We start from the raw sequence: 25,045 nt of genomic DNA, 5'->3' as shown, positions 1-25,045 counted from the left end.
ATGATCTGCAATATAATGAGGCACTGCACCTTGCAAGGATTATGGATAAGAACAATGCACTGATGCCAGTGTGTTTCTGACTGGCCGAGGAGCTGTCGACCGAGTTGTCGTGCTTGCACTGCACCCACTGTTTAGGTGATAAGCACAGCATAGCAATTATACAAGTAGTTTTGCAATGCAACCATCCTACAACTGCGTTGTAATTTTAATAGCACTATTTTTTTCTTTCCACCTGTATTGTCTTGTGTACCGCATTTTTATTCCTGTTGTACAGTTACTATGTTGTGCCTGTCCTGCTTGGACCCTGTTGTGGTCTGCAGAATGTAACAAGAAAAAAATTGTCTTCACTGCAATCCTAGTATGGCACATTTACGCCAAGGGTGGCTGAACATCTTAGTTGTGTTACTTAACGCGACAGCGTTAAGGAGCTCATGTTGCAGAAAAGCCGGTGTCGGCGGCGTTGGCCGTGAGTGAAAAATCCCGGCAGGCAATTCATAAATAAAAACAACTTGCAAGATGGGCTGCGTGGGAATCGAACCAGGGTCTCCGGAGTGTGAGGCGGAGATGCTACCACTCAGCCACGAGTTCGATGCTTCAAAGCGGTACAAAAGCGCCTCTAGTGAATGCAGTGTTGTCTTAGAAACGTGCCGTAGAATGTTATACTGCGGTGTATGTCTGTAATTATGAGCATGTAACTTACAGAAGTGGCAGTTACACGAGTAGCGAAGTACGTTTCTGCTACATTTCTTCTGCGCTTTCTGCACATGCAGAGCCATCTTGCGGCAAACACAGAAGACCCCCTCCTCTCAATGTATGGCGCTGCCCCGACAGGGGGCGCGCCACGCGCGCATTGGGGCAGTGCGGGAATCGGTGCGAGGTGTGTCGCGGCCCCGACTCCCTCTCCCCTGATGACGCTTCGCCGTGCTCTCTCACGGGTTGCAGAATCAAGCGTCCTTCCTTTCTTTAGATCACTATATATCTCTTTGCCCGTGCCGATCACGACGTTTGGCTGGCGTTCCCCCTCCAAGACACAGAGTTCTTCGGTTCGTTCCGCTTGCTAAGGCGCACGTTTCGTTGCCGCGTCTAGGTGACTTTGGCCGAACGCTGCCTTGCTCAACGCTCACCGCCTGATTGGTGGGTGCAAAAACCGATGCGGAGTGCCTCGTAAGTGATCGCTGCGCCGTAGCCCATTGTCTTACACCCCTTGGCGGGTCGACGGGAACGCTGTCGCGTTCCATTCTTGAAGACGGAGCTTAAGCGTCCTCCAATTTTTAATGTAATAATGTAAATGTGGGTACTGTCGTTGCCGCTCGCGATTTTTTGCATGCCCACGAGTACGAGTGCAGACGAGAGGTATCGAAAGGTGCTTTTTTGTTGTTGTTGACCACAACCATTATAAAGCTTACAAATAATAAAGCCAAGACGAGTTTGGTTGTATACTTTTCTTTATTGGAAGTGCAGAAAGTGATGAAATTAAATGGGGCAGATATCTGCCTTTAGTTTGTGCAGACTGCTTGGCAAGTCTTAAACAGTCGTTTGCGTAGCATTCGACAGCGGTATACAGATGGTAAGCACTATCATCATCTAAACTTGGCACACAACGTATCGCTTCGGCAAGTTCGGAGTGTGATCGTTATGTGAGTAAATACGGTACATTGAATGTAGGCCGAACAAAAAAGCGAGGACAGCGTTCACAAAATGAAAACATTGAATATGAACATGCGGAGCTCATTCTACATCATTATCGCTGCTAGCCTCGTCGCTATCTTCTTTAGCGCTGTCATCTGCGACGCACGAAAAAAAGAAAGCATATGCCATTGCTCCCTCCAATGACCGAAATTTTTCTTATCGATGCTGAAGTCCAGCCCTACTTGAACGCTTGGCAATGATTCTGTGGCTAGCACAACTTTTTGTTTGAAAGCGGCACTGTGGTGGCATCGCATGTTTGGTGCCATAACATGCTATTATATCGCCATGCCACATGCCGATACAACATAGGTCAAAATGGCGACGTTTCTCGTGCACTTCAGTTGGCTACTGGCATGGGTAGTAGCGGCTGCGATACTGACTTTTCTAGATGGCGCTGGCTATGCGCCATATTTATCAGTTTAAATGAAAAGCTGGCATGTTTTTCCCTAGTATCTAAGCCGACCTTAGAGTATGGTATGGTTATTTTAAAAGAAAAAAAGACTAACGGCTTAGATTCTAATAAATGTGGTAATAGAAGGAAATGTGTTTTTTATAAAGTTTGTTTTTTCTCACTTCGTGATTTTTGAATGGCCTCCAAAGGTACGCACACTCAGTGGAGTTAAAAGCAAAGAAAGGTCTTCGGAAGCAGCATGCATGCTCTGAAACATTGCAGATCTCACGATTCTGCTGTCTGTGCAGCTTATTTTATTGGCTGCTCAAGCAACAAGTCAGAGGATGCTGCTTTTTCATCTTTCTGATTTTGAGAAGTGACGACAATGGAAATCAACCAGGAACTTCAGAATGCACTGCTAGTTTGTGCTTCACTATCTGAAGCTATTGAGAATGAGCCAGCTAATATGGAGACATAGCGAAACTGCAAGAAATGTTAAAACAGCAAAATGCAGCAGAAAACGGGTTTACTGCAAGGTTTGCAACGTTTCCCTGTTTTCCACATTAAGGAAGTGCTTTGCTGCATGGCACGCCAAACTGTGGGGCTTCCAGCTAAATATTTAGCAGCGTAAGTAGTTTTCAAGGAGAAATTTTGATTTTCTTGTAGATTGTGGCTATTAGGTAGCGAAACATCTTGTACATTGAAAAAATATTTTAGCACTTTCATTTTACAGTCGGGTGTTCAGCAACTTGCATTTTTTATGACGTGAATTTAATAGTTGTATGCCTGAAAAGCGGATTCATTCTGCTGCGCTTTCGTGTGTTACATAGAATGTAGAGCGTAATAGTTTTCTCAGAAAAAGATATCTAGTGTGATCTACCGAAAACGGCCATTTTCCCCATGGTAGGGAAAGAGTTGGAAGTTATTGAAAACCCCTGAAATTCTTGACAAAAGCAGCTGTGAACGCTTTTGAATACACTTCTTCCAGGTCTCCCTCGTGTACGGCCAGATGAACGAGCCTCCTGGTGCCCGTGCCCGTGTGGCTCTGACGGGTCTCTCTGTGGCTGAATACTTCCGTGACCACGAAGGACAGGACGTGCTACTCTTCATTGACAACATCTTCAGGTTGCAACAGTCTCTAGCTTAGGATGATGGCATGCACATGGTGTTTCTTGTGTGGGAAGCCTACTTGGCACAGCACTTGTTGTCCTAATTGGATCCACAGTGCTAATTTGTTGTTAGTTTTGTGAAGCCAAAGTGCAGTAGCTGACAGAATCTTTGGACACGGACGGAGTTGCAAAAATGGTTTACAGTGAAAGGTCGTTAAACCGTAGTTGGCTGAAGCTTGGAAAAAGCACATACCAAATGACAGTACTGCTTAACTGAAATAGCATGAGATCGCCCACTTACCTGTCAAAAACGGAACTGAAAGAAAGTGCGACAAAAATGCAAAAGCATGCAGTATTTATTCACTTCGTGCTTTCTGGCATCACTCTCTGGCATGGCCACAGAACACCTGTATGGCACAGCACCGAAATGGTGTTGATGTGGCTTCACGCGCAAACGCACAGGGCACTTGGAGGTCGTTCCAATCTCCGAGGCTTGTTCTGCCAGGCAGTCCGATAGGGACGACACACCGCCGTGATTGCGCGATGAAAAGTGGAAGTACTACGTGTTAACCAATGCGCACACAATAAACAGGTACAGTTTGTGTGCATATAAAACGCATTATGTTCAATGGCCTCTGAGTCGGGGATTTGACTTTTCTACTTTTAAAACGAATCTACTGTTTAAGCGGGTAGGGTTTAACGAGGTTTTACTGTGATCAAGTGGTCTGAAAAAAAAAAAAAAGCTTCAATGCTAAAATTGATGTAGTTGTTTTTTACAACTCGGCACGATGATAAATTCATTTGCTTTCGCTTTCAGTTGTGCTACATTGAAATACAATAAATGTTGTGGTGGTCAAGGTTGCAAGTGCGTTTCGCATGAACTAAATGTGCATTATGCCATCGCTAAGGTCAGATATTTAGTAGGGCACGTTGACTCTGCATCGCTGCCAGTTCTATCTTTGTCAGCCAAATTAGTTTTGAATATTAGGCTCACATGCAAACTTGGGTTGTGCCAGCCAGTGAATGCACATGTAAATTGGGCAGGCATTTGTGGTAATATGCTAAGTTGCATTTTCGGCTGGCTAATTGCTTATTAATTCACTTTGCTTCATGCATAGTTGTTACTCCAGCTTTTACTCGTTATCTTGCACCTGATCTGATGTAGTCTATGAGCACGAACTTATCAAGGTCATGCTTTCTGCATCAGCTTGCTGCCCGTGTGCCCCACTGGCTATGTGTTAACCAGTGCCGCTTCATCGGTAGTCTGCAAACAGAGCTGCAGTTTGCAGCCAAGAACGCTTTGCAACAGCTGTACAGCACTAAGGCTGAAAGACAGTGAGACACAAAACAGCATTCGAAATTATATATTGGTTCTGTGGAGAATGTTGCAGTGATGGGGAGAGTTTGGGTAATTGGACAGATGTAAGAAGTCTGAATTTATGATGGGTCTGGCCTGGGAATCCCCTAAGTGTAGTGGCACGTTTTTGTTAAAGTGTGACATCATTCCTGATTGGTCATTATTGACAGCTGCTGTTCAGGGGTATTTGGTGATGTGCGGACAATATTCTGAAACTGTGGGCTCTATCTCTGCATGGAGTGCAGTACAGGATGGGTGAGTCTTGTTGCTAGCACTTTACATTGATCAATAGGTTTTGCCATTCATGTTTAGTTAAAACACTGATGCGAAGTTGAGCTGCATCCTGTCAGTTTAAGGAGGCAGTGTATGCTTATACTACAGAGCTTTGCTCTTTTTTTTTTCTCCCCTCTGTGCGCCTAAGTCAAGCACTTTGGTTCATTCAGTTGGAAATATTCATGGAGGCCATGTGTGTCTGTTAACACTGAAAACAAAGCATGTCTGTTTCATGCTACCAAAGGACTTGCACTGTGTGGATTTCTTGACACTGCTGACCGGCTTATACAGTTGACACTTCTCGCATGTCATCTTGCTATTCCCAAAGTACAAATGCTAGCATGTCTCAATGCTGTCCTTTGCTATCCCTTTCAAGATGGCAGATGGCTTGCCTCCAAGGGCGGCTGAACAGTGTCCCTGTTACTGATGTGCAGGTTCACCCAGGCTGGCTCTGAGGTGTCTGCCCTGCTGGGCCGTATCCCCTCGGCTGTGGGTTACCAACCTACACTGGCCACAGACATGGGTACCATGCAGGAGCGTATCACCACCACCAAGAAGGGCTCCATCACCTCTGTACAGGTGGGCAGCCTTCCTGGTTTCTCGCTTGCCAGCATATTAACATATTTACTTGGATTTATGTAGGCGAATGCAGTTAATCCTCAATATAATGAAGCATTTAACTTTTCTTGACCTCTAGTCCATAGAACACCATCTATTTAGAACCTCAACAAAGTGTGGCTCTTTACGATTTCAAGATAATGAAATTTTGCTTTCACAGCAAACGAATGCTGCGACAATAAATGAAAACTTCGCAGATGCTCAAATGATTCAATTAGAAGAGGCTGCTTGCAAACGCGCCTCTCAAATACAGTCGCCGACCGTTTATTCGGACCTCACGAGGACTGCAGAAATGTCCGAATAAACAGGTGTCCGAAAAAGCAGATTAAGAAAAAAACAATGAAATCCTTGATTTCCACGCACTTATTCGGGCTCGGCAGTAGGCTTGAAGAAATCGCGAGTGCACGCTGTTCCGTTTACGCGCAATCAGATAAGCCTGAATCTCGGAGAGGGTCGTACGGTCACTATAGGCGGCTGAAAGCACAGTCACTGCTTGTGCACGCTCCGCATGCGACGGCAGCGTAGCACATGGTGCGTCATCTTCCGACTCAGAGTCATCGTCCGGCGGAGCAGCAGAAACCTGACGAACGATCTCGCCGTCGTCGAGTTCTGCGCATGTCAGTACAGCAGTGTCAGCACTTGTGAAACTGTCAAATGAGACGGTGTCCGGAATCGCAATGCAACCACTGTGCAGGTCTCGGCAGAATATTTTCCGCGTCAGTAGGGAGCACATCGGAAGGCGACAAATCTTAGGCCTCCCGGCACCCGCTTGCCGGCATTCCCCAGCGCAGTCTGCGCGGGCACTGTCGGCGCCATTAGACACTTGACGCGATGTTTCCGTACGCCACGTTGGATCACCGAAACCTCGGCACAGCACACAACGCAAACACCACCGTGCCGACATCAGTCACAAACGAAAAACGTGCTGCTCGCAGCGTTGTGCGTGAAAGAAAATCAGCTGCTGGATTGTCTTGACATGGCTTACTAAGCTGAAACCGGAACTGCTGTACAACTACTTTATCGGACCAGGCAGAAACGATGATGAGCGGGGATTTCCAGTAGCGCCACTTCGTGGGGCAGCAAGGAGGCTCCGTTCAAAACAAAAATGGCGTTCAGCAAATCGAACTATGCGCCGGTCAGAGTCGGTGCATGATGCCCTCGATCGAGTTGGCTCAGGGAGTGTCCGAAAAATCAGACGAGGGGTTGCAAGGTGTCCGAACTTTCGACAGTTGTTATACATTATGGTCTATGGGGAGAATGGCGGTGCCGTGAAGCTGACCGAATAATCGGGCATGTCCAAATTTTTGGAGTCCAGAAAATCGGTCGGCGACTGTAGTGTGCGGTGCAAGAATAGCAACCCTTGAAATGAAGCCGCATCATGTTCCGGATAAAGTCCAAGTGCCATAGGATGCTATCACGCCCCATGCACTTTGTGCTTTAGGTGCGAGTGAAAGTGTGCGGGTGAGAAAGAAGGATGGTGGCTTCACGAGTGCCGCCTCCTCACGAGAGCGAAGCGAAAGAGGCTGAGGGAAGCGAGCTCGCAGTAACATGATCAAGTGCGTGCGAGGGGGGGGGGGGGTTAAGTTAGTGCGCACTGCGATTTATGGCGTATGTCTTTGCCGTGGCTGTGCATGGCTGTAAGTGCAGCTGAGCGCATATGCAGCGGGGCACCCTGCTTTGGACGTAACCTGCTGCGTGTGCGAAGAGTGGCCGTGCCGAGACGGCGTGGCATCATGTAAGCTGTCTTCCAGCGCATTTAGTATTGAAAGTCGTGTACGTAATCTCGAGTTTTGGTGACCCATTGGAGCTAGAGGCATACAAAGCATTCACTCCCCGCTGCCGGTGCTTTTCGGGATAGCGTCGCCCCAGTGCAGCCAACGCTATTAGCCGTAGGGGCTGAGTGCACGCGAATTGGCTGGCTTCGTTTAACTTGTACCGCCGATGTGAAGATATTGTTGGCGTGGCATGAAAGCGTATTTGTCACCAACCCTCAAATTAATCAAAATTGTTTTCTTCTTGAAATGTGCTTTTTTCGGAATTTGGAAAAGCTCTGCAGCCCCTTTTCATGTAAGAAAAATTGATCAGCGACTGTAATTGTTTGCATAAAAAGTCGAATTTCAATACGTTTTTTGCCCTAAAGGTGAAGTATGGATTGCGATCCCAAATTAAGCAAGATAAGCGTGATAGCAGCAGTGAGTGAATTGACCGTCGTGCTGTCTCTCGCTTCAACGTGAACTGAACGCCAAAAGCACAGTGTATACATAGCTACTGGCACTGGGTGCACTTCGTCCCCATCTTAGATCGCTTTCAAGATAAGGAATCTGTGCGACTGAGCACTTTGTCCGCATTGCAGAACGCTTTCAAGATATGGTGGCGCTGTAAGCAGCAGCCGCTGAAGTAGAAACCTCTTTCTAGCCTCAACACCCCCCCCCCCTAGCGTGCCACATAGACGAAAGAAGGTTGTGGGTTTTCGTCCTGCCTTCCTCTCTCCCTCACGCGAGCATTATTGAGCCGCGATCATCCGACTCTCGCAGGTTAGTTGTCAACCATTGTTAACATGGCAAAAGTATATTTTATATGCCCAATTTTGAACAAAAATTTCCGCTAGTTTCGTTCGCTGTAGTGCAGTTCATTATAAGCGAACTTTGTTGCATTAATAAATTGTGTAGAACAAACTAACCCCTGTATTCACAAATGTATCTTAACTTGAAGCCCATGCTTGACTTGATATACCCGACGCCTGGCGTGAACGCGCCCAAGACGCTCCTCGCATTTCCTTTGGGGCGTACACGACAGGCATCATTTAAGGGGGGACGCGGGTCTTGAAATCGCGAAAAATGGTCAAAAATGGCAATTTTCAAAAATTGCGTTTTTGAAGTCTTTAATGTCCCAACTATGCCTCTACAAAATATTATGGCGCAATTCCTACTCAAAGTATAAAATAAACGGTAATTTATAAACGTCGGTGAGCCGAAATTGAACGCCAAGCGCGAAGATTTGCCAAGCTGCCGTAGCTCCGCGCGACGCGTACCGATCGGCGCCATCTTGGTCTCGTTTGAAAGCTGGTTTCCCGCTCTCCATTCTGGCGCCCCTCGGCACGCTGTTGACCCTCGTGCAGCGGAGGGATTGGCACCCGTTCTCAAGCGGGAAATCGTCGCGAGACAGCCGCTGATTGGGTGAACCGGGCGCCTCCTCGAGGCGCAGCCCTCTGATTGGCCGTGACGTATGCTTCGCCTTCCGCGGCCGCGTTGTCCGACTCCTTCACGTCGTCTGCTTTCGCCTGCACGCACGTCATTTTTCGAGCTCCTCTTTGTTTCCTAGTATTTTTCGTTCTGCCTTTTTCTTTATCGTTCTTCTAGATATTTTGGCTATTGGGTCGCTTCTTTTAACCACGAATTTCTTGCTTTTGCGTGCCTGGTGGCTTTGTTCCGCGTGTCACGATGGTGCGAGACGCGCGCTTGAAAGCAAGCACGCGAAAAGCAGTCGGCAAAAAGAGACGCGCATGGAATAAGAACAGCGCTACATCGTCGAGAACTACAGCTTCGGTGATGCCGCAAGCTGCTGTGCCCTTGGTGGATGCGGCAGGACTGAGCTCGCCAACAACAGCTTCGCCGGTGGATGCGGCTGAACAAACCCCGTCGACGCTAGCTTCGCCTGTGGACGCGGCTGGACAGTGCCGATCAGTGTCAACTTCGTTAACGCAAGTCTGTGCAGTGCCGGTGGATGCGCCTGGACTAAGCCCGTCGAAAATGCCAACTTTTGAGACGCTGCAAGTCGCTTCGGATTCCGTGTCGTCGGAAGCGGCTGAGCCGGCTGACCTAAGCCTAACGTTGACTTCGGCGTTTCCGCACGCCGCTTCGGTGCCGACGGACGCGGCTGAACCGAGCTCGCGTGCTCAACGCTTCGACACGGTGTTTTTCACGGAGGCGGAGTGCGCGGGGCGCGAAAATTACGCAGACAACATTAAAACTTCATTGGCGAAGCAGTCCGCGACTTCCCGCAAGTTCGAGCTAATGAACGTCGGCACAGCAAGTGAAGATGACGATCGCGGCACAGAGTACATCATCGTTGATCTCTCAGTGCTAAAGAAGATGTTTGTGTCCACAAGCTGCAGCAAGTGTGGGATGACCACTCTCCAACTCGCAAAGTGCAGTGAGAGAGAATACGGCCTAGCAGTGAAGTTGGAGCTCACATGCTCAAATTGCGATTTCGCCGAGCGGCACTTCTCGTCGCCACGAGTGCCCGGGAAATCCAACATCACGCCCTTTGAAGTCAATTTGCGGGCAATGAAGGGAATTCAAAGTATAGGCAAGGGAGCGACTGCCCTAGCAGATTTTTGTGCCACCATGAACCTCTCTCACCGAGGACTTCACCACAAGACTTTCAGGGGGCATATGGACACCATGGTGAAAGCTTGCCAGGCAGTAGCTACTGCTACAGAAGCAGCAAGCGTCAAAGTGGTGAAGGACATGTACAAGAACTTCCTGAATCCACCAGGAAATGTAGATGTCATATTTGATGGCACATGGAAGACACGTGGTCACAATTCAAATATTGCAGTAGGCTGCATCATAGAGCTATACACTGGCCTAGTACTGGACCATGTTGTGCTCTCGAGGTACTGTCGTGGGTGCCAAGGGGCACCTGATCCCAGTGATGATGGGTACGGTGACTGGGCTGTGAACCACAAGTGCATGAAAAACATCGACTGCAATGCCGGCCGGATGGAGACTGAAGCAGCTATCATTTTGTTCAACAGGTCTCTGGAAAAAAATGGGTTGCGGTACACAACTATACTTTCTGATGGTGATAGCCGCACCTTTCATGCATTGACCTCAGGAGAAGTGTATGGATATATATCCATTGAAAAGAAAGACTGCTTGAACCATGTCCACAAGCGGATGGGGACGGCTCTTCGCAACTTGGTGGAGAAGAAGAAGGCACAAGGAGAATCTCTTGGCGGAAAGGGCAACCTCACCCAAGATAAGATAAAGAAAATTACAAACTACTATGGGTATGCCTTGCGGAGCCACAGCCACGACGTTGCAGGCATGAAAAAGGCAGTGCATGCCACGCTGTTGCACATGACCTCGACAGATGAAGCCCCAGACCACAGTTGCTGTCCTCAAGGGGTTGATTCGTGGTGTGCCTTCAATCGTGCTTTGGCGAACCAAGTGGAGCCGTCACCACACAAAAACCCTCTGCCAGGCCACGTTCGCACTGCTCTTGAGCCAATATTTGCAAGGCTGGGCGACGAGGCCCTCTTGGAGCGCTGCAAAGATGGCATGACACAGAACGCCATTGAGTGCCTACACTCTGTCATTTGGAGCCAAAGCTCCAAGAACACGCATGACTCTTTGCTGGCTGTTGAAAGAGCTGTTGCAGAAGCAGTTTCTCGCTTCAACCAAGGAATGGCAGCAACCAGCAGAGCTGTTGCAGCACAGCTTGGTTACAGTCCTGGGAGCTGCCTCATTCGTAGGAGCCTTGAGAAAGATAAACAGAGGCTGTGCAGGTCTGATAAAAGTCACACCAACGCTGAAAAGGTGAAGAAGAGGATGGCCAAGAAACACAAGCCTGACAGAACCCAGGACTACTGCCCAGGACTTTTGTGAATGTGTGGCAGATTCATAGAAAATAGCAGGTGACTTTTTGAGCTTTTTTTTTTGTCAAAGGCCAACGCAATACAGAAGTTTTCACAATCTTTACATGAACAGATTTCTGTGAGTTTGGTGTTATTGTGTTCAGTAATGACTGGGCTGCATGCTAAAGCATTAAATTTTTCCATGTGATAGGTAAACAAAAGTGGCAGAGTAAGCAAAACTTTGAATGCAATTTTCTCAGCTTTGCTTTTTTGATCAAATGCCTTTGCCTTATGGAACTTTTCATAATGTTTGCATCAACTGATTTTATTGAATTAGGTATCATTTTTTTCAGTGAAACCTCAGCTGCATCCTAAAGCTTTCCATTTTTCATTAAACCAAATAGACTAGCAATTAGGTCAGGTGTAAGCTAATTACTCCTGCATTGTTTTTTTCTTCCTACTTTGATATTCATTCATGACCTATATGATGACTTTTTAAAAATTTCTTTAGCTTTAGGATGTGCAGTAGGTCCTTGGAAATGACAGCTATTCTTTAAAACTAGTTTTTTCAATTAAGAAATTACCATAATGGCCCGTAACAAAAGACCTATGTGGGATCAGTTATTTTGCGATATCTTCATTTCTAAATGAGATATATCAAATCTGAATATATATTTGGAATCAGCATTGAAAGATATATCTGCATGCGAATTTTCAGGAAGATACGTTAAGAAATAAAAAAAAAGTTTTCAAGACCCTCATCCCCCCTTAAATCAAGTCAAGCGTGGGCTTCAAGTTAAGATTCATTTGTGAATATGGGGGTAAGATTGAAATATGGTCCGTTATATCCAAAAGTTTGTTGTGTGCAGGTCCGTTGTAAGGATATATAGACTGTAGTGGTGGAAAGACTTTTTTGATATCGGGACAAAAAGTAGAAGCGGGAATGTCCATATCAATAGTTCATAAAGGTGAACATGAGGGAGGCCGCAAACATTTGAGGCATTGCTCGGAACAAATTCAGGCGTGTGTCTACTCTGAAATGGCTGACAGGTCTACTTCACATAGTCAGTGAACTGGATCACGGTGATGTAGGATGAAATTGTGGCTGAGCTGGCTATGGGTCCATTCTGAAAATGCAGCATCTCGAACCTGCTAAGGGGAAGTGAGGACAGCACACTATGGTAAGAAATCTGTCAAAGCCAGCTATGACGATGAGTGAACAACATTGGGTGTGCTTCCAAAGAGCATCAGGCACCGTGCTAAAATTCATTGTTTCTTCATTCAAACGACATACAATTTTCGTAGTTTGCCTAGAATCAAGTAACTGCTGTATCTCAGCTGAGAAAGTGCATGCTGCATGTTGATAACAGCTGTAGAACAAGCGGGATGTTGTTTCCTGAGGCCAGCTTTAATGTAGCCTTTAAGGGTAGGGAAACTCGTTTGTCAGAATTAAAGGCCTGCTTGTGCTACCAGGTATGTTTCACATGTGATTGAAACGCAGTCACAGGTGTTGACTCTCCTTCCTCCTCTGCGATTGCGACCAACTTGATTGCTGCAATTTTTTGTCAAAATTTTTTGTCAGGAACTCGCAAGAGCTATTTCGTGGTTTGTTTTGGGAAATGGCGTTGGTTGCTCAACACGTTTATACTTTTTCATCTATAAACATTGCCCTAACAAGGCTTGAACAGTGCAAATAATTCAGTCGAGCCATGAATTGCGCGAGCGGTACGTATCATCAGTATCGACACACAAACAGGGCAGATAAAAACTTGTGTAAGTAAGATTCAGTTCGGTGATAATTTTTTATTTTGCGTGCTGTGTTGCTAATGAAGTCACGCTTTTTTTTTTTCAGGTCGGCTTCAGGTGCCGATAGTACAAACTTTTGCGTGCCTTTCTGTTATTCACATGCGCTGCGAGTTGTAAAAACTAAGGTGTCCCTCACGAGAAGATGTGGCATTTGGGTGTCATCCCAATTTTCTGGTTTGTTGCATACGAGCTACTTGCTATCTATGAAAATCCCACAGTTGTCGCGCAGTATGCTTTTTACGAACAGACCGATTTAAAAAATATGCAACTACAATCAAATGCTGGGTCGAGGGGATATGACACGACAGCATAGTATCTGACGTTGCGCTACCATTTAGTTGCAGTGTATTGGTTTCAGCTTTCATGCATATTTTTCCTGAGTAATCATCTCATTTAAAGTTTCTGTTACTTCCGCAGCGAGCTGCGACTGCTTATCAAGCTTGCAAAGCGAACAAGCAAACTATATATTGTAATGAATTTTCTACACTAGCATATTTATTGGTTTGACTAGGAATAAGCAGCATCATCAATTTGCTTTTGAAACATTAATACGCAACAAGCATGATTTAATGTTTTATCTGTTTTTCTGATATATCAGTTTTTTCCTGCACAGAAACCCTTCATTGTGTTGCAGACTTTGTATCCTTACTGCACATGTACAATATTAACCCTCACTTTAAAAAGTAATTGCATACTGCACTTCAGTGCACTGAATTTTATTGTTTATGCTGGTCGTAACATACTGCAGTATTATAAGAAACTACATCGCTGTAAACATTACTGCCTTTCGTTGCTTCTCTCTGCCCCCTGTAAAAGACATGCAACAACCTTGTTTTTATAAACAAAAGCAAATCAGAATTATGTAGTGAAGTCAGCCGGTTGCATCCCTTCTTGCGAATGATAGCATTTCTTCAAGTGTGGATGGTTCTTGCACATCCCAAGCTAATAGTGTGCAGACTTACGGGGCATAGGCCGTGCCTAACAAGACAGAGGCAAAGTTGTTAATGAGTTTGTAATTGCATATATTACTGCATAAACTCAAAACCACGTCCTGTCATTATTTTAGAAAGTAAGTATAAAGGATTTTGCTAAATAAACAAATGCCATGTTGTCTTTTTGTATATCTGAATCTTTTTGTCAGATTGTGACATAAAACTGCTTACTTTTTTATTCCGTGGTGCAATTTTATGGCATGTGTGTGCAGACTCCCAAACTTTTACTCAGCTGAGCTTGCTCTGACCTGTTGCTGAGGTTCAGTGAGCTTTTAGTAGTGGTGTGAGTTGATGTGCTGTTTGTCTTGGGTGATCACTCTGTCAAGAAAATGATTACAGCGCTGTACACTCCCGTGCAGGCCATCTACGTGCCGGCTGACGACTTGACGGATCCTGCGCCAGCCACAACTTTTGCCCACTTGGACGCCACCACTGTGCTGTCCCGAGGTATTGCTGAGCTCGGAATTTACCCTGCAGTGGACCCCTTGGACTCTACCTCTCGTATCATGGACCCCAACGTTGTCGGGCAGGAGCACTACGACATTGCACGAGGTGTCCAGAAGATTCTCCAGGCAGGTCCACCCTCAAATACATAGTTGCCCCAGATATTTTGGAATGGCATCAGTGTTTTACTTGCTGTGAATGAGCATGTAGCCAGGTAATGCTGTGCAACAGATGTTCAAGTCCATAATGTGGTCTGGGGTTGATCAGAATGAGGAGCCTGCGAAGCAGTGTGCCAAACGTGTAGTTTCCAAAAACAATTTTTTTTTTAGATTTTTGCGATCTGGTTACCATGTCCTCCCTTAATTTTGGAGCTTTCCATATAATGACCTCTCAGAATAACAATTTGCCATGCTCTCCTGAAGTTCGTTATATCGAGAATTCACTTGAGCTTTTTGGCTACTTACGAATGCAAAAAATTTTCTTCCCAAAACATTTTGTTCACCGAAATATTTGGACAATTTGTAGTCTCTACTTGTGAGAAATCTTTTTGGGTCTGTAACTAAGCAATATAATTTTGCTTTGATTGTCATGCAGAATGAAATGGTACAATTATTCTTGTGTGCACATTGCGTAGCTACAGCCCTCATGTCCTTTTGCTGTTGTGTTATTTTAGGACTACAAGTCACTCCAAGACATCATTGCCATTTTGGGCATGGACGAGTTGTCTGAGGAGGACAAGTTGACTGTGTCTCGTGCCCGCAAGATCCAGCGTTTCCTCTCGCAGCCTTTCCAAGTGGCTGAAGTTTTCACAGGACAGGCGGGCAAGTTTGTGCCCCTCAACGAAACCATCACTGGCTTCAAGCAAATCCTGAATGGTAGGTATCACTTGCCTGTTTGCTCTGCTGCATGTCATTACAGTCGACAACCGATGATTCGGACATCACAGGAAACGTAAATAAGTCTGCACTACCATGTCAGAAAATAACGAATGTATCCAAAAAAGATGATTTTATTTACATTTTAAGACCCCTGTGGAAGGAATAAGTGGTCTATTTCTTTCTTTCTTTCTTTATTAATACTGTTAACCCTCGCTTGAGGGTTGTTACAGGGAGGGAAAATAGTACAACACAAGCAAATCTTACATTTCATAGCATCAGGTTGGGTGTTCACGATACAAAATATCAATCAAACATTCAAATTTGTGCACATCCGTCTGATCGACAACATCAGGTAAGGCATTCCACGTTTCAATCACGTCCGGGAAAAAAGAATAACGAAAAACATCAACACGTGTGTTATAAGGCTTGACGGCTCTGTTGTTGACCTGATTTGTTGCTGTATGCACTTCCGCTTGCATGCAACCAAGTACGCCTGTATTTCGGACAGTTTTATGCTGCCACTATATGCCGATGCAAGGACTGCAAAGGCTCCAGTCAGCATGTGAAGGCCCCGGAGCATACGGCACATCACCACCATCCGAGCTAGAGTTGCTGTTTGACAGTGGGAGAACTTGCTCAATTATTTCATCATCATTCAATTCGGCGCACAACACCAAGCTGTCAGTGTCTGCAAAGTCTTCAGATGTAACTGTAGCAGAAATTGGGAAGCTGCAGCCTAGCAGGTCATCAATGATGTCCGCATTTGAGCACGTTGTGGTTGGCAGCCAGCTCAGGCTCTTCAGTTGTGGAGTCATTTGGACTGTGAGCGCATCATTGGTGCCATTTCACGTGACCTGTCAATAAGTTGAAGAGAAAGACTTCTTGGAGCCAGCAGAGTGCTGTCTGGTATGAGATCTAAATCAAGCACAGAATAGTGAATGCTGTCGGAAAGGCAAACTCAACATACAGAATGGCAAGAGCAGGCCATGCGCGGGCTTGCCGGAAAGGATGTGATGATCGGGATGTTGATGTGACCTATAATTCAAGCGTTAGCCTCCAAGATTGGTATTTGCAGTTAAAGCTCTGAGGCGTAGATGTAGCGGCCAAGGCAAGGCCTCAGGAATTAGTGTCTAACGTGTAATCTCTGAGGTCATACTTGATGTCTTGTCGAGGTTGCCAGAGGAGATAATGGCGGCGGAGTCGGTGTATGCTACAGCCACGGACGGAATCCGGATAACCAAATGTAGAGCTGGCAGCTTTCTTAAATGTAGGTCATCTTTACACATTAGTAACTAAATTTGACACTCAACTGCAGTTGACATCTACGTAATCTGAAACGTTGTGCAAATCGTTGCTGCACAAGGCACAAAATGCTGACGCATCTCGAGCTTGGCAGGGCTTCAGCAGCCCGAGGCGGTGTTTTCATGTTTTTCTATTGCTTAATGTTCACAGCTATGGGAAACCGAAACAATATTGACCTGGTGAGCAGTTTCGTGCACCTTAGTTGCCTTTTTGGCCATTGTACATCCATCCGTCATGCAGAGGCAAGTGACAGCACATTCAAAACGTCCGCTCTTGTCTCTTGTGCAACCTCTTCATTAGTGGAGTTGGAGCTGAAATCTGCAATTGCATATTTGATGTGAAAACTTCTGCTCCGCTGATGTCGCCATTGCTCGCAGTCACGCCTTCACTGTCGCTCGCGGCCTTCACCACTGCTCCCAGTCACGCAGGTGTTCTGTGGTCGTTTCGTCAGCACCGCATGCGGGTGCGCTTTCCCAGTTGCCCACGTGCGCCGGTTGTGCCTCGTCCACAAGTAGTTTTCTCCCTCTTTTCCACGTCTTTAATGGTCTTCCGTACACGTGGGCCGTTTGGAACTTCATTCCTTTGGGGCTCATCACGGAAAAGGTGTATAAGCTGTCACGACCGTCGGTCACGTTGGTCTGAAAGCGCAGCTCGCTGCTGCACAAATGCGCACAAGAGAGGTTCGTCCGGCAATTCAAATCTACAACAGCCAATAGGAGCACGCCATGTGCCCCACGTGACTGCTACGCCCAGTTGCAATGCCGCATTTGCCTTTTTTTGCTTGCGTTTACTGGTTGACCTTTCGGTGGAGAAATGCATTGCTCCTGCTATCTTTAGCTCCGATCTCTCCTCTTTACGATGATACCAACATGGCAGCACTGCGTCAACGGATAGCCGGGCGATCCGCGGTGCGACGGGGCCTTCCGAAGCCAGATTTTTTTTCGCACTTTTTGATGATAGCTATCTACGAAAGTGCTGTTTTCTGGATTTCTACTGCGTATTTTGTTATTTTTCAGCACGAGGTAAATAAAGGGCCATGGATCGCGAAAAAGAAAGATCAAAATAGAAAATTTTGACAGTTTGACCACTTCAATTGCCGCGGCTTCACCTCCGCCATGGATCGGCCAGGCATGGCACTACCTTCGGGATTGGCCCTCATATGGCGAGTGCTTAATGCCTGCTTCACCACTGCCATGGATCGGCCCGATATTGCACCATCTTCGGGATCAGCCCGTGTATGAGAAATTGTTGGTCTATGCGCGGATGCGACACGCCAGATCCTAGCTATAGACAGTTTCACTGTAATAACGTGCACCAGCTGAACTGGGGGTGGCATGCATGAAATGTGGTTCACAGGCGATCAATAAGCAACTACAGTGAAACCTCGTTAAACCGTAGTCGGCCGGAGCTCGGAAAAAGTACGTACTAAACGGTAGTACTGTTTAAGCGAAATAGCATGAGATCGCCCACTTATCTGTCGAAAACGGAACTCAGAGAGAGTGCGATGAAAGGGGAAAAACATGCAGTATTTATTCACTTCGCGGGACGTAAATGTTATTTTCGTTTGATATCGCGGCGGCCTAGCACGACGACAGCGGCTTCAAACTTACTGAAGCTGCGTGCCAGCTTCTCAGCCAGCCCCCCTCCTCTCGGCAAACACTCGTACGGCAGATTCCTCGTTGGCGTTACGTATTCTCCGTGCACGCGCGCGGTAGTGCTGCATAAGTCCCGGGGCGCCTTTTTCATTGCCGGGTGCCGGAGTTCGGAAAACTTTTCGTTTGGAATAGTTACGTTATCGCGCCCCTGTTCTCCTTGCGACGATCGCATTCATGAGGCTGACGTAACGCGCAGCTTCTGCCACTGTCGGGCCTGAATAGCCCGTGCTGTCGCTTTCCGTGTCGTCCTCATCACTGTCGCTAGTTGACACTTCGGAAACAACAGCGGCAACGATGGTGAAAAGTCGAACCTCGTAGCCGACATCTCTTCGCGGTCGCAGCAGCGCTGCCGAGCAACTTCGCATTCCAAATGCCACACACTATAGTCAACAGCAGATCCATATCGCGGGCCAGCGCCGACTTCTTCGTGTCACGTTCGGTAGCACGGACGATGTCTAATTTTTCTTCTATGCTGAGCACCCGGCGTCTTTTTTTATCCTAGCTTCGGCATGACCCGAGTCCTCGCTTGCACGACGCCACAACGCTCTCCGGCATGGCGTCCATGCGGCGTCGAAATGATGTTGATGTTGATGCGGCTTCACGTGCAAACGCACAGGGCGCTTGGAGGCCGTTGTACCGATCTCTGAGGCTTGTTGTTCTGCCGGGCCGCCCGATGGAGACGACGCACCGCCGTGTTCGTGCGACGAAAAGTGGAAACACTACGTTTTAACCGATGCGTACGCAATAAGCTGGTACGGTTTATGCGGATACAAAATACATTATGTTCAATGGCCGCTGAGTCGGGGAATTGACTTTACTACTTTTAAACCGAAACTACTGTTTAAGCGGGTACGGTTTAACGAGGTTTTACTGTACTGCAAATGCGTGTGGCAAAAGTCTATGCGCGTATACCGATAGGAACGGTGAAAACTTGCCATGGGTGACAACACTCCAAACTGGCGAATTCACAGTCTAAACTGGTAGTGTCGCAGAGTATATAGAAGAAAAACAAGAGTGGTGACACTTCCTAATTTTTTCTCTCGTCCCATAGTGGCCAGAGAAAATGTGTGCCAAAGGCTGCTTTGTAAGACGAGGGGGCACTTTTCCTCTAATCTTTTAGAGAGAACACCTACACAGTCGAAACCCGCAATAATGAAATCGCCGGGGAAAGCAAAACATTTTGCTTTTGCGGGAATTTCGTTAGCGCGAGAATGAGGCAGAAAAGATAGGGAAGGAAATTGGCTTGCAAAAAAAAAATTTATTGCCAAAAGTCAGTCAGCTTACTTTGCCTAGCCTTGCCTTGCAGCAATTTTACTGCTCTCGACTCGCACTGCAAGAAGTGGTCCATTGCCACGTCGTCATCATGCTCACCGAAAAATGATCGAATTACATCGAAGGCATTCAACACATCCCGCGGGTTTGCAGTCCTCTCTCGATTTGGTGGCTGGTGGTCGTCGGCGTCGTCAGCACCTTGGCAAACGCTACTTATGATGACCTCATCAGTCATCTCTTCATGGACGACAACACCTTCATCCACACGAACAAACTCATCGATGCTGAGGCCATCCGGAACACCATTTGTCACGGCAGAAAGTTCATCCCATGCGTGGGCCAGCGATGGCGACACTGCGCCGTCATCACTGTCAACTAGTGCACCTTCAGGTGAATCTTCTTGCGATGCCACTGGATCAGCGCATGATGCTTGCCGAGTGGCAATGAAGCCGGCATGATTGAAACAATTAGCTATCACGGCTGGCGACGTCGCAACCCATGCGGCGGCCATCATCTCAAGCGCCATGAACATGTCCACTACGGTGGGACGCTTCAACTGGAGGTTCGGCAGCAGACGCTGAATCAGCCTCTCCTTGTAGGTGCACTTGACGCTACGAATGACGCCTTGATCAAGCGGCTGCAGCACGGAAGTGCAGTTTGGTGGAAAAAAAACCAAGCGCACGTTTCCCAATTCCACCTCATCGACATGATGGGCACTGTAATTGTCCAAAAAAAGGCAGACCGATCTGCCTGCCTTCCGCATGTCCGTATCGAAGGCCTCGAGCCAGCTGCCAAATATGGCCCAGGTCATCCATGCCTTCAGGTTCGCGGTGTACTGTACGGGCAGCCGACGATTTCCCTTGAAGCAGCAGGGCTTCTTACTTCTGCCGATTACAAGCAGTGGCCGTTTATCTGTGCCGTCCATGTTGGTGCACAACGAAATTGTTACACGCCGCTTGCTGTGTTTCCTCCCGTGGCATTTCTGGCCTTTTAAGTCCAGGGTCTTCGATGGCAGCATCTCGTAGAATAAGGCCGTCTCATCTGCGTTGTAAATGACCGAGGGCTTGTACTGGTCCACTACTTTTTTGGCAAGCAGCCACGACGATGTTGTCAAATGGTCGACGGCTGCTGCCTCCCTGGAAATGACTTTGGCCACTATGTCGTGGCGGGCTTTGAAACGGCTCAACCAGCCAGGGCTAGCCTTAAAATCAGCGTGCCCGAGAATGCATGCGAAGTCCAGCGCTTCCTGCTGAAGAACTCTGCCAGACAGCGGCACTTTGTTGGCACGCTGTTCACAAAACCATGCAAACACCGCCTTGTCAACGTCTGGAAAAGCCGCAGCGCTCACCGTTTTGTTTTTTGCACTCACACCATTTCCGAGCGCGCCGAGAATGGAGACCTTGTTTTTCAGAATCGTCGATATCGAACTGCATGCAATTCCAAATTCTTCGGCGATATCCATTTTCTTCCTGCCCTTTTCAGCTTGGGCAATAATTGCAGCCTTATCCTGCAGTGTCATAAATTTCCTCTTTTTGGCTGGAGGCGGCATCTTAGCAGGCTGTCAAAGCAAATGGTCCGATTGGCACAGACACACAATTGATGCACTCTAGCACCAACGACACTGAGCACATGACCATGTTCGGTGGTACACAAAGCCCACTGATACTAAAGCGTCATCCGGGTTATCGGAGCCTTCACGTGTAGTAGATGTCGATTTGGCTGCCACGCACGCAGGCGTCTCGCTCCGCATTTAGCACAAGCTGTAATGGCACACAGGATTAAATAAAATGTGCTCACTGCGAGATCGCCTACGGTTCTTGTCTTTTTTTATTTGTATCATTTAAATGCTAATTGCATTTTCATCCCGGACACTGCGCAGTCGCCCATTGCGACGGGTGAACGAACACCATCATCATCGCTGTCGTCTGTCACGAGAGGTGGTGCGCGGCTTTTTTTTATTGTAAACAACGGTGGCAGCGGCCACGCAAGTGTGCTGTGGCGGTAGTTAATGCAATTTAAGCGCACAATGAATGCATTTCAGCAGTTTCCGGACACAACTAGTGTTACATGAGTAGGTTATTTGTGGACTGTCGTTTCAGAAAATTTCGTTGACGAGGGATTGCTATTGAAAAAAGTTTCGTTGTCGCGAGATAGGAAATGCATTGACTCCTATGGCTGTTTGCCGGGGATCCGAAAATATTTGTTGCGGCGGGGATTTCGTTCCCTCGGGATTTCGACTGTATTCCTCTCGAAGTTGGTTTACACAGGTCCTCTGCAGACCATAAATAATTGTCCCACGAACAATTCTGTTCAATAAGATATGAGCTTCTTGGTAAAATTTTGTTTTTCATGAAATTCTGTGCCTGTGGATTATCCCAGAAGTGGATGAACAAGGGAAGCATCATCCTGGAGCAGCTTTGACAGCGAGACTTGTTTGCCTACTGGTCCAAAATGTTGGCTCTCAGTTGCCCTTGTCCCTCCCTGTGGCCCATGTTTCCCTGTGTTTGCAAGTGTAACATAATTATTCTGTCAGTGTTCTGCTTTTTAGTATGATAGGCAAAGGTGTGCTATCAGGGTGTCTACGAATTGGGAAAACTGGGCATTCTCAGGGATTTGAATAGTCTGGAAATACTCAAGGAAATGGTGCTTCTATCAGGGAAAATTGGCTGTAATTTTATTGAAAGGGAATGAGTCGCGCTAGTGCTGGCTCAAGTAACAGAGGAATCATAATGAATTGTCTTTGACACCGTGTCGTTGGCTGGAGGAATTGCCAGTGTACAATCAACAGATTTTCTGGATGCCCGATTTTTAGGACATGCCTGATAATTCAGACGGCTTCGCGGCACCACCACGGGCCCCATAGTCAATGCATAAGAACTTATGAAACTTAGGACGCAAGAACCCTTTACCGTCCGATTTTCCCGATTTTTTTCCGTGACTGCAGCTCCAAAACGGCATTAATCAAAGCCACCACTGCCGCCATTTTGATTATCTTGCCGTCTTAAACCAGCGCTCATGCACGCAGATCCACTAGCAGCTGTTGCCACCGCTGCAGCAAGGCTAGGCCTAGCAACTTCGGTGTTTGCTACTGTTAGTGATTGCGCTGACTTAACCTTCGTAATCTTTGCTAATGGCCTCGACGCTTGGAAAGCATGGCGCTTTATGCCGCTTTCCGAAAGTAAGCTTCACTTTAATACAGCAATGTTATGCGGTGAAACATATGCGAAGTATCGCAGTGAAGCTTAAGTGTGAGAAGGGGCACTTGTCATGGGACCCGGTATGTATTCCTTAATTATACACGTGTGCAGGCACAGTGCAAGCACCGATATGCCTAAGTGTGCTGGCAGGCCTTCAGAGCTTTTTCGGACGTGCCTGTGGCGATTTGATTCCTTGAGGACATTAAAAGATGTGCATTCATTTTTTCAGACAGCTTGATTTTTCTGACTTTCTCGTGGCCCCTACGGAGTCAGAAAAATCGGATGTCGACTGTACAACCGACCAAGATTATGCTTCAAATGGTTCGTGGGGTGAACATGCAACAGAAGGAGGTAGATAACGGAAAGAACCGACGCATTGAGAAATTAACTGGAGTCTTTGAAGGAGCTGGAGCCAAAAAAAGTGTTGGCTGATACCCAGATGCAGGTGTCCCTTACCCAAACCAAAATAAGCTCTTTAAAAGCAGTGAAACACAATACTGAGGCGTGTGCACACTGAGAGTATGGCAGAGCAGTTGAGGTTGGCTTTCCAGCTGCTGAGAGAGAATCTAACTTGTGGCACTTTGCGCCTCATACCAATGAGCTTGCTATCACTTGATAGAAATAGCTCATATTTGAAAATACTTGCCTCTGTATGCTCTGTATATCACTTCTTTTTCATACTGTAATATGTGCGGCTCGATTGTCAGTGGGCTTTGCCATTTCTTTTCGAAGAGATTTGATTTGCCATGTATTTTACTAATTCCTCTCTTCTGTTTTCCTTTTGAAGAAAATAAGCACTACTACTTATTATTCAAACTGGATTGAGTGTTTTTTTTTATTTTTTAACATTCTTACTAGTGACAGCATTGTGACATTGTGTCAGCCCGTCTTGACATAAAACAAAGTTCTGTGTTACTCAGGGAATTTTGCAAAGGCACTCGGGGGAAAACTTAGAAACCTCGGGGAATTTGGATGCCATCTTGCTAGACACCCTGGCTATTCTTTGGCATGTGCACTCTCTCAGCTCTGTCAAATGTTTATGTTCTTGCAGGTGAGATGGACCACCTGCCCGAAGTTGCATTCTACATGGTGGGCCACATAGATGAAGTTCGTGAGAAGGCCGAGAAGTTGGCAGCAGAGGCCACGTAAAGGGTGTTTTCAGCAAGCTGCATGTACAGGACAGACGAGTGACCGCCGCTAGCCACACATCCAGACTGCCATAGGGTAGCCATCATTGCTTTTTTTTTTTTTTTAATGTAGCGGAGGTGTTAATAAAGGAAGGTCTGTGTCTTCCTTGTGACCTGCTATTACTGGTTCTTACTCACTGTTGGTTGGTGAGCTGGGTCAGTCATAACCTTGGGGCTGCAAAATTTGCCTGTGCTTTGTCAGTGACTCAGTAGAGTACTGTGCTATCAGGCAATCTGGGACTGTCCACCAGAGCCTGTCTTGTTCGCTTGTGGGACATTCAGAATGCAGTTAGCATTACCCCAAGATGTCAGTGCTTAATGTAACCTTTTAGTAGACAATCAACATCCCTTGATGAGAAAATTGTATTCTGCTACCCCTTGTTTTTCACTTTTCAAGCAAGTGCACAATGAATCTTAATACATGCTAGCACATTCATAATTGGTCACCATGAATAATTGTTGGCACATTTGCTAGCAATGCTGTCAGTAATAATTTTCTTTACATATTATTTATATCTGTTGCAATAAATGTGTTCTTGCATTGGTTGACATATTGGCATGTTCTAATTGAATTCGCATTAAATTTAGTTTGCAAGGAAACTGCACATATTGGCTGTTAAATTTCTATTTTGGTTACATCGTGCCTCAGATGTGCATTTGCAGTTTGTTGGCTGCATGAAATTTAGGGTTTGACAAAAGCTATCCCTTGAGGATAGTCGTGGCTCTAAGTAATAACATGGGACTCTACTCGGTGAAAAACGAGTGGTTTCTTGGTGGTTCGTCAGCGGCTTTCTTTCTTTCTTTCTTCTTTTTTAGGAAACCATTGTTTCTGCTCGTTTTTCAGTCTTTTTCACTCTCACTCACATGGTGCAGACTAGACTATGTGGAAATCTTTGAATGTTGAGGAGCTCCTCTACGAACACCACTTTATCATTTAGGGGCAAGGCAACCGCAGTCTGCTGCTGTAGCAGGGCAACATTGTTTTACTCTGGCCGGGCTCAATGAAGTGGTAGGAATGGTGCACCAATCTGCTGACTGGAGTTTGTTGCTCATTACTGCTCCAAAAGTGTTTTTTTTTTACATGAATGGCGCCACTGCTGTGCCATGAGTTTTCGTGGTATGAAAATTGGGATGCTACCATGCAATGCAATACAAAGCGCAGTGCCACTGCATTCTTTCATGGCCTTGCAGCCGGCGAGGCTGCGGTTCTGACAGCTGACCATAATCTAATTCCTATTATAGCCCGCCAATTGTGTGGTGTGCGAGAGGCTACAATGAGTTGAATGACCATGCT

At 46.6% G+C, this 25,045-nt stretch overlaps 1 protein-coding gene across 1 annotated transcript in view; it reads left to right on the top strand.

Annotated features, from left to right (window-relative positions):
• The window catches only part of ATPsynbeta (ATP synthase, beta subunit), a 28,059-nt gene extending 4,202 nt beyond the window's left edge, over positions 1-23,857 (top strand). Inside the window, exons 5-9 of the mRNA XM_065452485.2 lie at positions 3,069-3,205; positions 5,254-5,398; positions 14,176-14,388; positions 14,934-15,135; positions 23,616-23,857. Of these exons, the coding sequence (XP_065308557.1) occupies positions 3,069-3,205; positions 5,254-5,398; positions 14,176-14,388; positions 14,934-15,135; positions 23,616-23,713 (795 nt within the window). The 3' untranslated portion in view covers positions 23,714-23,857. The remainder of the gene's footprint in view (positions 1-3,068; positions 3,206-5,253; positions 5,399-14,175; positions 14,389-14,933; positions 15,136-23,615) is intronic.
• The last annotated feature ends 1,188 nt before the right edge of the window (positions 23,858-25,045 follow it).

Source organism: Dermacentor albipictus, chromosome 1, assembly GCF_038994185.2.
Source record: "Dermacentor albipictus isolate Rhodes 1998 colony chromosome 1, USDA_Dalb.pri_finalv2, whole genome shotgun sequence".
NCBI classification, from domain to species: Eukaryota; Metazoa; Arthropoda; class Arachnida; order Ixodida; family Ixodidae; genus Dermacentor; species Dermacentor albipictus.
This window is presented reverse-complemented; position numbering and strand designations above follow the sequence as displayed.